General features: G+C 41.8%; 1 protein-coding gene across 1 annotated transcript in view; it reads right to left on the reverse strand.

Moving 5' to 3' along the window:
• LOC137657143 (delta-1-pyrroline-5-carboxylate dehydrogenase, mitochondrial-like) overlaps positions 1-16,514 on the reverse strand; it is a 190,127-nt gene that overhangs the window by 52,911 nt on the left and 120,702 nt on the right. Inside the window, exon 4 of the mRNA XM_068391497.1 lies at positions 2,869-2,989. Within this exon, the coding sequence (XP_068247598.1) occupies positions 2,869-2,989 (121 nt within the window). The remainder of the gene's footprint in view (positions 1-2,868; positions 2,990-16,514) is intronic.

Here is a 16,514-nt window from a genome sequence, read left to right on the forward strand (position 1 = left end):
ACGGGGAATGAAGAGCCATGCGCCAAGGGTTATTCTTGGTAAACGGAGGAAGCTTAGAGGCATCCGGGATGAGAGAGCTTCGAACTTGCTCCGGAGAACCATGCTCTAATGCCCCAAGTCTCTGACCAATGTTAGAAAACATCGTGTCCATCTTGGCCTGCATTTCTGACACAATCTTAGATTGCATCTCTGACACAATGCGAAGCATGGCTGATTCGGAAAGGCCCGGGTTAGGAGCAGAAGTGGCGGATTGTACTCCCGGGTCGTGAGACTTAGAGGAGGAGCCGGCAGCCTTAGATGATGGGTTTGCATTCGTTTTAGAACCATGGGAAGCCTTGTGGGGCTTACGAGCTTTTGGCAAAGTTCTAGATTTAGATTTATCTTTGGGGGGAACCGGGTGTGATCGGTGAGACGAATCGCGGTCCCCAGAAAAACCATGAAAAGAAGAGAGATCAGATGAAGAAGAAAGAGCGGGGCTGAGGATAGGAATCTCAGCACCGGTAACACCTGCCTCACTTACCACCCTACCTGCATCCGGATCATCTAACAACATGGGTTCCACATCCAAGTTCAAGGAGGCGACATTGTCTTCCAGATCTCCGGGGGCATCAGACGTATCTTGATCCTGATCCTGATCGATGAATCCAGCAATAGTGGCATCAATGTCGGCAATGATGGGTGCCGCAACAGCTCTAGCCACAGCGGCTGAAGACTTAGCATTAGGGTAAATCATTGCACAGTAGTCTTCAGAGAGGACGTAAGGCTGTTTTGATTTCACATTTCGGGCAAATCCCCCAACCCACACTTTCAGGGTGGCCCGAGCCGCAGTCTTCTGCTCCAGGGATGCCTGAAATAATATTGGGAATTAAAGAAAGGAAGAGTCCAGGAGGTCCTTTAAAGACCATAGAAATCTTACTAAATAGTGTAGTAAGAATAATTAGAAAAGTCAACATAGGCAACGGGACTCACTGAATCAGATCCAAGGGTGGTAATGAGGTCAAAACAGACCATACAATTATCAGGATGCCAGACTACGATATCTTCCAATTGTACTCCGCAGAGAGCGTGAGACCTACACACCGTATGGCCACAAGGCTGGTGAAGAACTGCCGCACAGGCCGTCGTCTGGCAATGAACCATCTGTAATAAGAATAGTATATGAGAAACTGTAATTCTCTTAAGTAGGGGCGGGTCCGGAGGACCCGGGCCTAAACATAAGTCTAACTTAAGACTAGAGCTTAACTATAATACTCTTAAGTAGGGGCGGGTCCGGAGGACCCGGGCCTAAACATAAGTCTAACTTAAGACTAGAGTATAACTATTCATTCCGGACGAGCCGGGATCATAAAGAAGGATGCAACAAAGAATTAACACACATGGTGTCTGACTTCCCGGAGCGAGGTTAAGCCCCGGACCGGGATATAAAATTACATCCATAAACTAATACATATAGGAACTCCGGGGTAGTGATCTGTCATATATAATCATAGTAAATGTTATAAAATAAGGGGGCGGAACCGTAGATAAGAACCACCAACAGAACCCGGAGGTTTTCGTATAACATAAATAAAAGTGTGATAGGTGAACATTTATAAAATAGGGTGCACCGGGATTCCTACTCTGTTGACCGGTGGCCAACCAGTCTAGACAGAGACAAAACCACCGGGACACCCGGAGAGAGGACATAGTCCATAAACACTGAACTACCCCCTCTGTAGGAAGGGAAGGCAACGGTCCCCTAGGGGAGGGGGGAGAGAAGCCTAGCCACCAACCTAGCGAGAGGGGGAGCTTGGGGGAGGATCACGTGACACGGAGCAGCAGGGCTACCAACTGACGATCCCCAAACACTACCAAAACAGATCATACGGAGTAATAAGCACAAATATTCATTATAAAAGTAATAGCGTTGAAAATATATAATTATACACATAAAAAATTAGGACAAGGCATGCGAAAAAATGAATAAATCCCGAAGGACAACAACCTGATGGCCGAAGGCCGGCAAGCCACCTACGATACGTAATCTGATATCGGCCCTAAATATGAGCCACAAGGGCTCTAAACGCTAAATAATGAATATCCACTATAAAACATATAAAAATTAAACTAATAATAAAAATAATACACTTAGTAACACCGCGAGTGAAACTAAAAGCTCTCGAAACAGGAGTACCAACCGTAAGCGGAATCGAGCAAGACCGAGATGATCGAAGAGAATAAACTCTTATAACTTAAATATTAAACGATCTAGATAGCTCAAAACACAGCAAAACATAGCTTGGTACTTAACTTAGACGGTGTCTCCTGGGAAACCGATGTAGAAGCCATAATCACAAGGAAAATAAGGCAAAAACACGAGAGCACAAACTAGCGGGTTACCACACAGGCGTGCTAAAAAGGAGTTGGGTTCTGAGCGGATGCAGAGTTGGTGGTGCCGAGTGAGGTTGAACGGCTCTCCTCTATTGGGGGTATTTGTCGTGGATGAATCTAAATGGTGCGGGACCTCTGGATTATACGCCCAATTCCATACCGACACCAATAGGTGAGCGAGCTAGTCAACCTAGCACTCCTTTACATTTTTTCTCTGGTATATTTAGCAGTAAATTACCTAAGAATAAGTGCTAATAGGAGCTTATTCACTGGCCGGCACAGGTTCGAGCCCAGAAAGTATAATTGTTATATTGACTTTTACCAAAATTTCTTTCACTACATGATGTGGTCACCAGTTGTAGTAAAATGCATTATCAAATGTTGAGAAAACTACCTGATGTCAGGTTTCAGTTAATGTAATGAAAATTTTCTATACTCTGAGAGTAAGTCTGATTATATGTTGGACTCTTAAAAACACATCAGTAGAGTGATAATGACCTTTAACCACATGTCGAATTTTTCATTAAGGGGGACTCGTTCCCACTTCTCTCTCTCTGCTATGGCTGTGTTGATGGCCTTTTGGACAAGCTCCGAAGTGGCATAATAGAACTGGGCAAGCCTGTAATAACAAGATTCATTAAGCCTCCAAATTACATATCAAGCCTATTCTACAAACAATGATACCAACTCAAATAGTCTTGATAATAAGCAAATTTTCTGTAATCAAAATTACTATTTCAATATTTACCTAATAATCTTGTGCTATATTAATTTGGTTGCAAACTAGAAAAAAGTGCTGCATTTCAAACTAGCCACCAGAGTGCTTGCATCTACCACTGCCAATTGCATTTATTTATCAGTCAAGTCTTATCTTTAATTATGTGCCCACTATATTTTGGGGAGGTGCACATGTAAATACTGTATATAACTTGAAATGGCAGTATTTAGAATGAAAAATTTATCTATTCCAATGAATCTTGGTAATTTACATATTAATCTGGATTGAGGGATAGTGGTCAACTTGAAGGCTAGTGGAAAAGCCACCTCACCTGACAACAGGGAATTGATTGTAAAGAAAATTTACTTGAACACTTCTTGCCTATATGCATGTCCCGTGGCAAAATTGCTCGCAACATTTGAGGATTGTAAAACTCTTGGTGATTTCCTTTGAATGCGATAGTAAGAGAAAACACCGTTTGGTAGACTTTCTTGCTGTGTTTTGGGCTCAGGCCATGTCGTCCTGATGGAAGGTTCCTATAAGTAGCTTCCTAGGGTATATTTGACTACAGTGATATTCCCAGATAATTTACCTTTAGGTCTCCAGAATTCTAACTTCTGCCACAAATATCCTTAAAATTTCTCTTTAGGATATCGCATAAATCAGAGGACGTATATCTTGATACGATAGCAATCTTCACCCCGAATAGCGTTTTCGCTTCGAGGGGGAAAGTGGCAAAATTTTGAAGGGGAGCCAGTATCAAGGTTACCCTTCCCCCGTTACTACTTGAGCATCCAGATGGCACTGTATGTTGCCGCCATGTTTTATTCCTATAAGTGTGGCGCTACAGCTCGGTGATTTTCTCTGTCTCTCTTTCGTGTACGCTCTACTTTTTGGATTTATCATGCAATCTCCAGCCTCTTCTGCCTCTGGAAAGTTGAGTATTCGATCTTTACATTGTATAAATTTTAGCTCTTGCCTCACAGTGAAATTAGGTTAATTTAAGTGAAAGAGCTCATTACGCAGGAGTTATTTAGTTAGCCTGAACAAACTTTCCCAGTTTGAATAGCATGAATATCTTGGAGCTATTCAGTCTTCATTGCTAGGAATTAATTATATTATGCCGATTGTATTCTTGATAGTTTCAGCGATTTAGGTAACCGAACCTTGCTTGCGCTAGGCTTCCAAGCCTATGCGTTTGAGTTTACTTTCATGCATGATATATTAGACTTTCCTGGTGTAATAACAATTAAATGAGGCTATTTAGGCAATTTATACGTGTAAGATACATTGATTGCATATATATATTCCTCTTCTAAGATCGTATACGAGAGAATTTCGGCGACTAAGGTAGTCATTTCTCACCCTCCGCTAGGCTACTACCCTAGTGGCTTTAGTATACTTTCATACATGTTCCCCGGTTACCCTCGTGTGTCGTTTTATCAATTCAGGCGGAGATAGATATCTCCTAGAATTATTACATAAACCGATACTCGTCTATGGAGATTCAAGGGTAATCCCTCCTTCCCTCTGAGCGTAGCCCTAGGCTACAACCCTATTTGGTCTTGCCTTGAGTAGACACTCAGACATGACTAGGCTAGGGTGTTCTGTCTCTTCCCTTGGCCGGCAGATGCCAGGCTTTGGGTTTCGGTCAGAACCTCAGAGTATATGGTCTTGTACCGGTGGCCGGCCGGCAGGGTGAATAGTCATTCCCCTGCTGGACTAGACTGCCGGCATAGGAGGCTAGACCTCCCTAGGCCGCACTTGAAGTGGTTGTATGATGCCGCCACCTTCTCCCTGCGGTCTAGTAGACTAGTCCTGTGCTCGCAGACCCTGGGCTGAAGAATAGACATTCTTCTGCCGCCTAGGATGGCGCCGGTACTGGAACTCTGTTTCTCCCCTGTTGAGAGAAGGCGGCACGTTTGCCGTCGTCCCCTTAACTGTATTAGCAGACCCTAGGCTGGAGAATAGATATTCTCCTGCCGCCTAGGATGGCGCTGATACTGAAACAGAGTTTCTTAGGGGTGTGGTAGGACCGGCAACCCTGCCGGCTCCTTCCACACCTCATACAGGACCCTTTTCCCTCCCCCCTCTGTCCTTTAGTGATGGCCTAGCCATCGCAACCCTTTGGCCGTCATCCTACAATCTCTCCGCTTGCCGGCAAGTTGTAGGGCCGGCCGGGGCTCCTACATGCAGTGGCTTAGTCGCTCAGCATTTCCTTATGGATGTAAGGCTCCGGGAAAGCTGTGCTGGCTGGGCCGGCTGCCGGCGGGAGACCCCTATACTGTAGTGTTCTTCAGTCCTCTCTTGGACTGCCAATCTCATACCAGTGGCCGGCAGAGTCCGGCAATGGTTTGTGTTTGGGTGGAAGCCTGAATGATACATTCTCCCCTTCCATTTGAACCCTCATTCTGGAGGAAGGCAGTAAGACTGAGTACTTACACCCTTATTACTGTCAATATACATTTACTAAGGTACCCTTCAATCCTTGCTTTCTCTCTCTCTCTCTCGGCTAGTGCCACCGGGTACTAACTTATCCGACAGGTGCCGGCCACTACTCCAGCCGGCAAGACGCCAGCTGGACCGGTCCGCAGACACTAGCCGGTGGGACTAACCTTTCCAGCAGACGCCGGCCAGGTTGACGCTGCCGGCCACTACCCCAGCCAGCAAGATGCCGGCGGGAGTGGTGTGCCGACACTACCCCAACTGGCAAGGTGCCGGCTGGACTGTGCCGCCAGGTGCTAACATAGCCGGCAACATACCAGCTAAAACTGCAGTATATGCTTATACAGTAGCCAGTATATTTGCGGTATAGATCATACTGCCGACAGAAAACTATAGTATATATTATACAGTAGTTATTTTCCAACATACCCCTGTGTATCCATGCACAGTCTATTGTTAAGACCAATTATATATGTAAAGAAAAGATTTCTTTCCACATACTGATAGATGATCAGTTACAATTTACCCTCATTATTAAAACCTTTGGAAAAACCAGTGTCAAGTTACACTTACCTATCCTTACAGGTTAGACTTTTTCCATTGGGTTTCCTGAATAGGAAAACTCTAGGTTTTAATTTTGGGGGAGGTCGTAGCAATTTTCTGGACGGGAAACACAAGTATGTGTCTTTCCTATTTCTTTTCTAGCTTATCTATCCTAAGCTATATGCAATAAATATGCAAAAATATTAATAATAATATTTATATAGTTTATCAGGTGAGATGAACTACCGCATACTCATTTAGTTTTCCTCTCTTTACAGGACTATCCCAAGTGCTAGAGATTCTTTTGCAATGTGAGGAGTAAGGACTTCTTTGCTCCATCTCCAAGGGATCTCTTAAGTACTGGGACCCCCACGACTGCAATGTGTGCAAGGCCTTGGTTACTGAGGCTTTTGATGACCCCAAGACAGCGGAGTCAAGGGACGCAGCACGGAGTAAGCTGTGCAGATGGGTTCGTGGCTTACAGAAGAATGCCACGGGGCCTTACCTTCCGAATGAACGGATGCGTGCCTGTCTGTTCCCTATGGCATCTGTGGATGCTGTTATACCCCAGCCTCATCCTGAGATCCCTTGCGTCCAGATATCCGTATATACGGACGTCTCTGACGTGATGAAGGCCATCCACCTAGATGAGAGGATATCGGAGGTGTCCGAGGACACCGAAAAAGACCTTCTAGCGGGAGGTCTAGAAGAGGAGTCTACCCTGGCTCCTGAGACTGAAGAGGACGACGTCGAATCAGAGTCCGTTTTGTCGGTTCCGGCCCCAGAACCTGTACCCTCTACGTCTTCTGTGGGTCTCAGAGGAGACTCAACGTGAAAGATCTTCCTCCCTGCTCTGACGTGAACTCTTGGAGGCATGCGGAATACATGCCTATCATCAATGGGAAGATTTTCATCTCCGAGAAGCTGGGGGCTGTCCTCATAGAGGAAGTTGACTTTTGGCCCAGTTTTAAGTCTTACCCAGACTGCTTCGTCCGCCTGAAGGCGGAACCTGTTTCCAAGGAGGAGACAGAACCAAAAGAGGTTATAGTGCTTGACCATGAAAAAGCTCATGCTCTGTTGGCAAGTAGCCTGAAAGAAAAGGGCTTCACTAATTCGAAAGTGCCAGCCCTTAGCAAGACACACCCTTCTTTTCTTGCTCTTGCTAAACTTGCCTTTCCCTTTACGGCAAAAGGGTTTAAGTCAGTTATGAAGGCGGTGGACGCAGGCAAGCCTTGCCCTACACTCGAGGAGTGTAGACCCTTGTCCCTAGCTCTGCCTACGGACAGGAACGACTGGAAAGAAATCCACCTTACCTTCTCAGTTGGGAAGCTGGAGGCGGATATTGCTGGACGTCAGTTCAGTGAAAACCTCCCTAAGTTGTCTGAGTTTTTCTTGCGAAGGGAGCAAGAGACAAAGGAGAAACTTGCCGCATCTCTGTCCCTCCAGATTACCTTGGAGGCAGTGGCAAGTGATAACAGAGCCCCAGATATGTACATGGTCATCGCCTAATCACATTTGGCTACACTGGTTAAGGGCCTATATGGCTTTGTGAAAGCCAGACGGGCATGTAGGGAGTTCGTGTTTGCTTCGGCTGCAGTGAAACACGAACCCAGGAAGTTGATAACCTCTAAAATCTGGGGAAAAGACCTCTTCCCGAGCGAAGTGGTCAAGGAAGTAGTCGACAAGGCCGCCACGGAGAATAAGAATCTTCTCCAGAAGTGGGGCATCTCGGCGAAGAGAAGTCTTCCCCGGGTGAGGGTCCCCAACCAAAGAGGAAGACGAAGAGACCTAGGTTGCCCTCTCGTCCTGTCAGACAACAGCAACAGCAACAACTTCCATGAGGCTCATGCTAGGAACTCCAATATGGACAAGACTGTGCAACCTAAAGATGGAGACTGAACTACCATCCCTTAAGGACAGAATTACACTAAGAAATGCAAGCTCAATTGCAAAGGTGTTCCTCTAAGACAGAGATTCTATAACCAAAAAAAGAGTAAGAGAGGAACTGTCAAAGCACCCTGAGGTTCAAACCCCAAGCTCTTATGGCAAAGACCATAGCAACAACATAAAGAGCCTGAGCCTAACCGAAGATATCCTGCAGCTAAGTCTAGACTCGGCACAGGGTGCACAGCACATTCCACCTTGGAAGAAGCAAATAGCAACCTACAGATACACCAAACTTCCAAGGGCAAAGGAAGATTGCACAATTGAGGAACTTAAAGATGCAGCTCAGGCTGCATCTCTAATAGAAAATATTTATTTTAATGTTATTACTCTTCTTAAAATATTTTATTTTCCCTTGTTTCCTTTCCTCACTGGGCTATTTTCCCTGTTGGGGCCCTTGGGCTTATAGCATCCTGCTTTTCCAACTAGGGTTGTAGCTTAGCATTTAATAATAATAATAATAATCAGGCAGCAATCCGCTTAGCAGAAACAACTGGGGCACAGATCTACTATACTGACGGTACGGTAGACCATGGAACCCAAACAGCCGGAGCTGCAGTTTTCTCCAGCAGGTTCACAGCCTGCTGGAGGACATCCAACAATGTCTCCACCATGCAGACAGAGCTTGTTGTAATACAACAAGCACTAAAATACTCTATTGAAAATGAGAAAGGACCAATAGTCATACATACTGATTCGCAAACCTCAATGCAAGCCTTGCAATAGGAAAAAACTAAAGAAAACAAGGCCCTGCTAGCTGATATCAAATCACTCCTATATCAACACAATGAAAGAGATAGACATGTAACTCTAAACTGGATTCACAGTCATATCGGGATACCAGGGAATGAGAAGGCTGAAGAACTAGCCAAATGCACCAGACACATCCAATGTGTACAGGTGCACATACAGCCTGCACTGAAACAAATTAAAACCAATGTAAAGACAATTCAAAGCCAACCTAATCAAGGAGCTACACAAGTGGATAGAGAATGGCTCTCCCTCTGCCACATGGTACAAATGGGCCACGGAGCTGGAACCTCCTCCCATAGACAGATACACCCCAAGAAAACAGGCTGTTTGCTTACACAGGCTCAGACTGAGATACAAGGCTACCTGGGAAATCCTGGATAACATTCAAAGACCGTGTGATCACTGTGATGTCACACCACAACAGGCCCTCCTGCACTACTTACTAAGAGTGTAGAGAAACAGCACAGCTGAGAGGTTATCTATGGGTAGACACCAACTCACCACAGGCCTGGCAAGCTGCAGCCACACTGGGAAAAGCAATTGTTGAAAACATAGACAGACACGGACAATTGCTTTCAAGACTACTTCCACCAAGGTTATAACCTCAAAATTTGCATCTAACCATCTCATCCCCTCACCGTAAGGCCATACTCACATCATCTGTATTTTCTAAACTTAACCTACTACTAAAAGCTTTCTGCAGGGACCCTAGGGAGTAAAGGGTTGGACAACCCCACTTGCAACCTTTCCCCTACTTTCTAACTACCACTATCCGTGAAATGATGGCCCTCTATTACTACCACCATCATCCTTACCCTGTCCACAACTATCTCTACTACTGAAAACTTTTCATATTTCCTCTTATGTGATAACCAACCTTATATATCTTTACAGGTTACCTATGAGCCGACCAAGCGAATGGCCTGTGCCAACAAGAACTGTTGGCTTTAATCCACAACAACAACAACGATTTTATCTCGACCCACATCGTTTGAGGAAAGAACAATCATATGCCGGGGTAAGGCTTATGCTGTGCGTATCTACGATCTGACGTCACGAGCATGGTGTACCCTATTATCAACAAGTTTAGTTGATTTAAAATAGTTCTCCCATTGATAACGGTAAAGAAAACTTAATGTACGAGAGAACATTCAAGGGGCAACTATAGTATCAGGAGAGAGCCAAAGATACACAAGGAAGAAGACAAGAAAAATTCTTCAAAATATACTCCAAATCCAATGCCAGCATCACATTTGGAGCCATCGGTATATATAAAAGTTGATTCCCTATGTTCTTCAATATATTCCATAAAAAGAGACCCATCTTCTGATTCAGTTATGTTTTTTAACACCAATTAAATATTTAAAAAAGATACCCTGTATCTCTGTTTAATTTCCAAAGATGGGTTGATGATATCTTAAATAGAAGTACCTTACCTCTAATTATATCAAGACTATTTAATAATTTTTTTACCTGAAAGCCATAAGCTTGCAGTCTGAAAGGCTGAAGAGTTAGGGAGTCTTTATAACCTAATCCAATACCAAATAATGGAAGACATTCGGTAATGGTCTAGAGGTAACTCTCCAGCATCAACAAGGAGACTTGGGATAGGTGAGGTTCTAAACGCTCCTGTGGACAATCTAATACCAGCATGATGTATTGAATCTATCTCTCATCGGCTTGGGGTGACTGGGCTGAGGAGTATATTTCACACAATAAATAATTTTGGAAAAAATTAAGGCCTTGTATAATTTCAAAATACTTTTATGGTCTGCCCCCATGATGTATAGGACAATACTTTTAAAAGATTCACAGCCTCAAGACATTTAGCTTTTAACGCCTTTAAGTGAGTGACCCAGTTCAACCTACAATTGAAAATCAATCCTAAAAATTTAGCTTCCCCTACATATGGGATCCGTTGACCTTTAATGTAAATATCCGGATCTGGATGTACTCCCCAGATACGACAGAAATGGACAATAGTAGTTTTACTTGTCAAGAACTAAAACTCGTTCATATCGGTCATCTGGATGATTTTGTCAATTGCGAGTTGTAGTTTTCTCTCAACCATTGCCATTCTAGCTCCAGCAAATGATATGGAGAAATCATCCACAAATAATGTTGAGAAAACATCCCAGGGAATGACTTAGGATATCCCATTAATTGCTAGTGAAAACAGGGTTACACTCGCCACACTACCCTAAGGAACTCCTCCTTCCTGACATTTACTCTCTGATAGTTTCCCCCATTTTCACTTGAAAACTCTATGAGAAAAAAATGACTGAATAAATAGTGGTAGCTCTCCTCTTAAACCCAATTTATGAATGGTTTTAAGTATACCATATCTCCATGTAGTATCATATGCCTTTTCGAGGTCAAAAAGACTGTCAAATGGTGCTGTTTGGAAGCAAAGGCTTCACAAATAGAGGACTCAAAGTCGTATCAACATATCAGTCGTTGAGTGCATTTTTCTGAATCCACACTGTATAGGTGATAAAATACCCTTCTTTTCCAGGTACCACATTAGTCTTGCATTGACCATCTTCTCCATGATTTTACATAATTAAGATGTCAATGTAACAGGTCAATAATTTGCTGCTAAAAACTTGTCCTTACCTGGTTTTAAAAAAGGCTAAAATAACGGCTAGTTCCCAAACACTTGGATAACTATGATCAAGCCATATTCTATTAATAATGCGTAACATAAATAACTTTGTATTAAAAGGTACATGTTTAATCATTGCATATGGAATTCCATCGGGTCCAGGGGCTGTATCGTTACATGTAGCAAGTGCGGAATCAATCTCTCTTTCAGTAAAAGGAGAATTATATGACTCTTCCCTTCCTGTTGCAAAATTTAAAATTTCCTTTTCTTCAATGCTCCTATGCTGGTGACCAGGAGCTACTACACACTTGCATAAAAAATTTGAAAAATTATCAGCCAGGGCATTGGTTACAACATTTGCTTTAGTCACATATCGTTCACCTACAACACTGATGGTGGGTTTGGAGTAAATTTGCCAGAAATCTTTTTTATTTTCCTCCACACAGCAGATGGTGGTGTTCTACTGTTAGTGGAGGAAACAAAAGACACCCAAGACTGGCGCCAATCTTCTTTCATAGCACGACGGAACTGTGCTCTACATTTCTTATACTGTTTATCAAGTTCTTCTCTGTACGATGCCTACACAATCGAGTCAAAGATTTTCTTGTGGCTCTGAGCAAGGCAATTAGTTCTGAAGACCACCAGGGGACTGGTTGTCGTTTGAATAACCCTGTGGTTTTTGGAATTGAATTAACTCTTGCTGTATGTAAAGTTCCATTCAGTAAGTCTATGGCATCATCTACACTTTCAAATTGTTCTGCACTCCCTTCAATTTCACTTAGTTCCCGAAATTTATTCCAATCCGACTTGTCAAGGTTCCATCATGGCAATCTCTGCAAGGGTGGACCATTGTTCATATTTATGGTAATTGGAGTATGATCTCAAGTATGCCAATCATCTAATGTTCTCGATTCAAAATGAAGAAGGCATTTAGCACTTGCAACTGGATGGTCAATGCATGATAGGATACCTGTCTGAACATGAAAGTGTGTGGGCTCTCCGGTAATAAGGAGTCCCACATCTTTATTTTCAACAATTGATGAAATAATATTTCCCCTTGTGTTTGCTATAATATCGCCCCATGAAGGATGTCGACCATTCATATCTCCCAGTAAGAGAAAAGGTTGAGGGAGTTGTTGAATCACCTCTAATAAATTATCATATGAGATGTTATCATTTGGGGACAAGTAAAGAGAACAAATCATGTATTTTCTTCCTATATCAATCTGTACAACCTTTGCCTGCAGAAGTGTAGAAATAGACAAAGATATTTGGGGAACTTTTCGATGAACGCATGTAAGACTTCCGCCATTGCTCCCTACTCATTGATCATAAGGTGTCCTGTAGCTGATATATTCACGAGGACAAGGAGTATTATCATCAAGTTTGCTCTCCTGTAAACATAAAATTATGGGGGAGTGCTTATGAATGAGGAGCCTAATTTCTTCATATATAGCCCTCAGACCTTGACAGTTCCACTGAAATTGAGGAGAAAATAAGTTTACTTTAAGGAAGATTCCTTAAAGTCCTCCTATCTGAGTTTTTTAATTGATAGGCGTCTCTGATATTCTTTTTGGCAAAGTAGCTCTTGCAAAGCTTAGTTTAAGGATTTTCTTAGCAGCCTTCTTATTCATTTGTCGAGGAGGATGGTGCACCACGACATTAATCTTTGATATATTTAAATTTCTGGGAGGTCATCATCTTTTTAAAAAAAAAAAAAATATTGTACTTATTTGCTTTGGGAATTTTTTTATTTCTTGTTGGGGGGAGAGGGATGGTGGTCTCCCTCTTTTTCGACAAAGATGAAGAGCTATGAGGATTGTGTACCTCAATCATGACCGGTACATCCACTAGTTCTCCAGCATAAGATTCCTCCCCAAGATCTGGCAATTATACAGCAGGAGATGAGAGCTTTGGGCTGTTCATCCATGGTATGGCAGACCTAATGGAAGGAGATGGTGCCTTTTTGACAAGAGGCACTAAATCTAAATTACGAGGCTTGGTAATAGTCTTAGGTGGTGATTTAGCACTAAGATGCGTTACATTACCAGATCTAACTAGTGTTACCATTTTTTTTCTGGATGTCCTGCATCCTTAAATTTTAAGGCTTTGGCATTATTCTTGGCTGATTGATTGATTGATTTGAAATTCTCTGGCATCCTGATATCAAAGATCATTGACACCGATATTGTTTATTATAAATAAAGATTAAAAGAATATTCAATTCGAAACATAAAAGCAAATATGTTAAAAAAGTTGAATAGCATTAAGAAGACCTGCGTCTGATATATATTTAAAAATCCCACTAGCATTGTACGACACATGTCCAAGGATCTTGGCAAGGATGAGCCTGTCATCTTCACTCCAAGCCTCAAACAGATATCTATTTCTTTCTGTGCTATAAGTGGGCCATTCAGTCAACAAATGCTTCACTGTCAAGGATATTTAACAGCTAACAGCCAGCAAAACCTCTATGTGTCATCCGAGTAGTCTCCCATTTTCAGAGCATCCCATTATATCTCTATGGGGATATAACATTACTATTTTCTATCATCTTATTTTCGGTTAAACTATCCTAATGCTGTTGCCAATTACTATAAATAAAATTCTTAATTGCTGGTAAAAAATCATTACAAAGAATGGGATACCTTCTTAGTACCAACTCGGCTGCAGCACTTTTTGCCAGTGAATCTTCCTCCTCATTTCCAGACACACCTATGTATGCCGGAAACCAGCAAAATCGAACTGTTATACCTTTTAGGCAAATAATTAAAAGCCACTCTAAAATCTTTAAAACTAAAGGGTTGCTAGAATTAAAACCTAAAGGTTGAAGAATGCTTCGTGAATCACTATAAATAGTAAAATTGCCCGCCTTTTTTAAAGCTATTTTCTCAATAACTGTTAGTATGCCATATAATTTAGCAGTAAATATGGAAGATATTTGAAGAAGTGTACCTCTACAGTTAAAAGAACTACTATATACTCCAAATCCAACGCCAGCATCACATTTGGAATCATCAGTATATATAAAAGTTGATTCCCTATGTTCTTCAACATGTTCCATAAATAGAGACCTAACTTCTAATTCAGTCATGTTTTTTTTAACACCAATAAAATATTTACAAAATGATATCTCTGGTAACTTCCACGGATGGGTTGATAATATCTTAAATGGAAGTACCTTACCTCTAATTATATCAAGACTGTTTAATAATAGTTTTAACTGAAACCCGTAAGGTTGAGGAGATTTTGGGTGCAATTCAAAGTATGTTGAGTGCCTTACAAGGCTTGCAGTCTGAAAGGCCAATACCATATAATAGAAGACATTTGGTAATGGTCTAAATGTAACTCTCCAGCATCAACAAGAAGACTTGGGATAGGTGAGGTTTTAAACGCTCATGAGGACAATCTAATACCAGCATGATGAATTGAATCTAATATCCTTAAATGGCTTGGGGTGGCTGAGGAGTATATTTCACACCAATAACTAATTTTGGAAAAATTGAGGACTTGTATAATTTTAAAATAGTTTTACAGTCTGCCCCCCAGGATGTATGGGACAATACTTTTAAAAGATTCAGAGTCTCAAGACAATTAGCTTTTAATGCCTTTAAGTGTGGAACCCATGTCAATCTACAATCGAAAATCAATCTTAAACATTTAGCTTCCCCTACACATGGGATCCGTTGACCTTTCATGTATATATCTGGGTCTGGATGTACTCCCCGGATATGACAGAAATGTACAATAGTACTTTTGCTTCTTGAAAACTTAAACCCATTCATATCAGCCCACTGAATAATTTTGTCTATTGCGAGTAATAGTTTGCTCTCAACCATTGCCATTCTAGCTCGAACAAATGATATGGAGAGATCATCCAAAAATAGTGTTGAGAGAACATCCCAGGGATTGACTGAGGGTATCCCATTAATTTCTAGTGCAAACAGGGTTACACTCAGCATATTACCCTGAGGAACTCCCTCTTCTGACATTTACTCTCTGATAGAGTTTGCCCCACTCTCACTTGAAAAACTCTATGTGAAAGAAATGATTGGATAAACAGTGGTAGCTCTCCTCTTAATCCCAATTCATGAATAGTTTTCAGTATAACATATCTCCATGTAGTATCATATGCCTTTTCAAGGTTAAAAAAAAAAAAAAGTCACATGGTGCTTTTTGAAAGTAAAAGCTCCAAAAATAGATGACTCAAAGTCGTATCAACTACTCAGTCGTTGAGTGCATTTTTCTAAATCCACACTGAATAGTTGATAAAATACCTATCTTTTCCAGGTACATCAGTCTTGCATTAACCATCTTCTCCATGATTTTACATAAACAAGATGTCAATGCAATTGGTCAATAGTTTGCAGCTAAAAACTGGTCCTTACCGGGTTTTAAAAAGGCTAAAATAATGGCTGGTTCCCAAACACTTGGATAACTATATTCCTTGCTTAAAATCAATAAATCTTCTATTAAAATGTACATGATTAATCATTGCATATGGAATTCAATCGGGTCCAGGGGCTGTATCATTACTATTAGCAAGTGCGGAATCAAATTCTCTTTCAGTAAAAGGAGAATTATATAACTCTTCCCTTCCTGTAGCAAAATTTTAAATTTTCTTTTCTTCAATGCTCCTATACTGCTGACCAGGAGCTCCTTCACACTTGCATGATAAATTTGAAAAATGATCAGCCAGGGCATTAATAACATCATTTGCTTCAGTCACATACTGACAGTTCACCTTCAACATTGGTGGTGGGTTTGGGGAAATTTTGCCAGAAATCTTCTTTATTTTCCTCCATACAGAAGATGGTGGTGTTCTACTGTTGACTGAGGAAACAAAAGATACCCAAGATTGGTGCCGAGCTTCTTTCATGGCTAGACAGAACTGAGCTCTACATTTTTTGTATGTTATCAAATTTTCCTCAGTACGGCGTCTACGCAATCTAGTCAGAGATTTTCTGGTGGCTCTATGCAAGACAGGTAATTCTGAAGACCACCACGGGACTGGTCGTCGCTTGAATAATCCTGAGGTTTTGGGAATCGAATTGACTCCAGCTGAATGGAGAGTTCCATTCAGTAGGTCTATGTCATTATCAATACTTTCAAACTGTTCTGCACTTCCCTCGATTT

The sequence above is a fragment of the Palaemon carinicauda genome, chromosome 18 (assembly GCF_036898095.1).
Source record: "Palaemon carinicauda isolate YSFRI2023 chromosome 18, ASM3689809v2, whole genome shotgun sequence".
Lineage (NCBI taxonomy): Eukaryota > Metazoa > Arthropoda > Malacostraca > Decapoda > Palaemonidae > Palaemon > Palaemon carinicauda.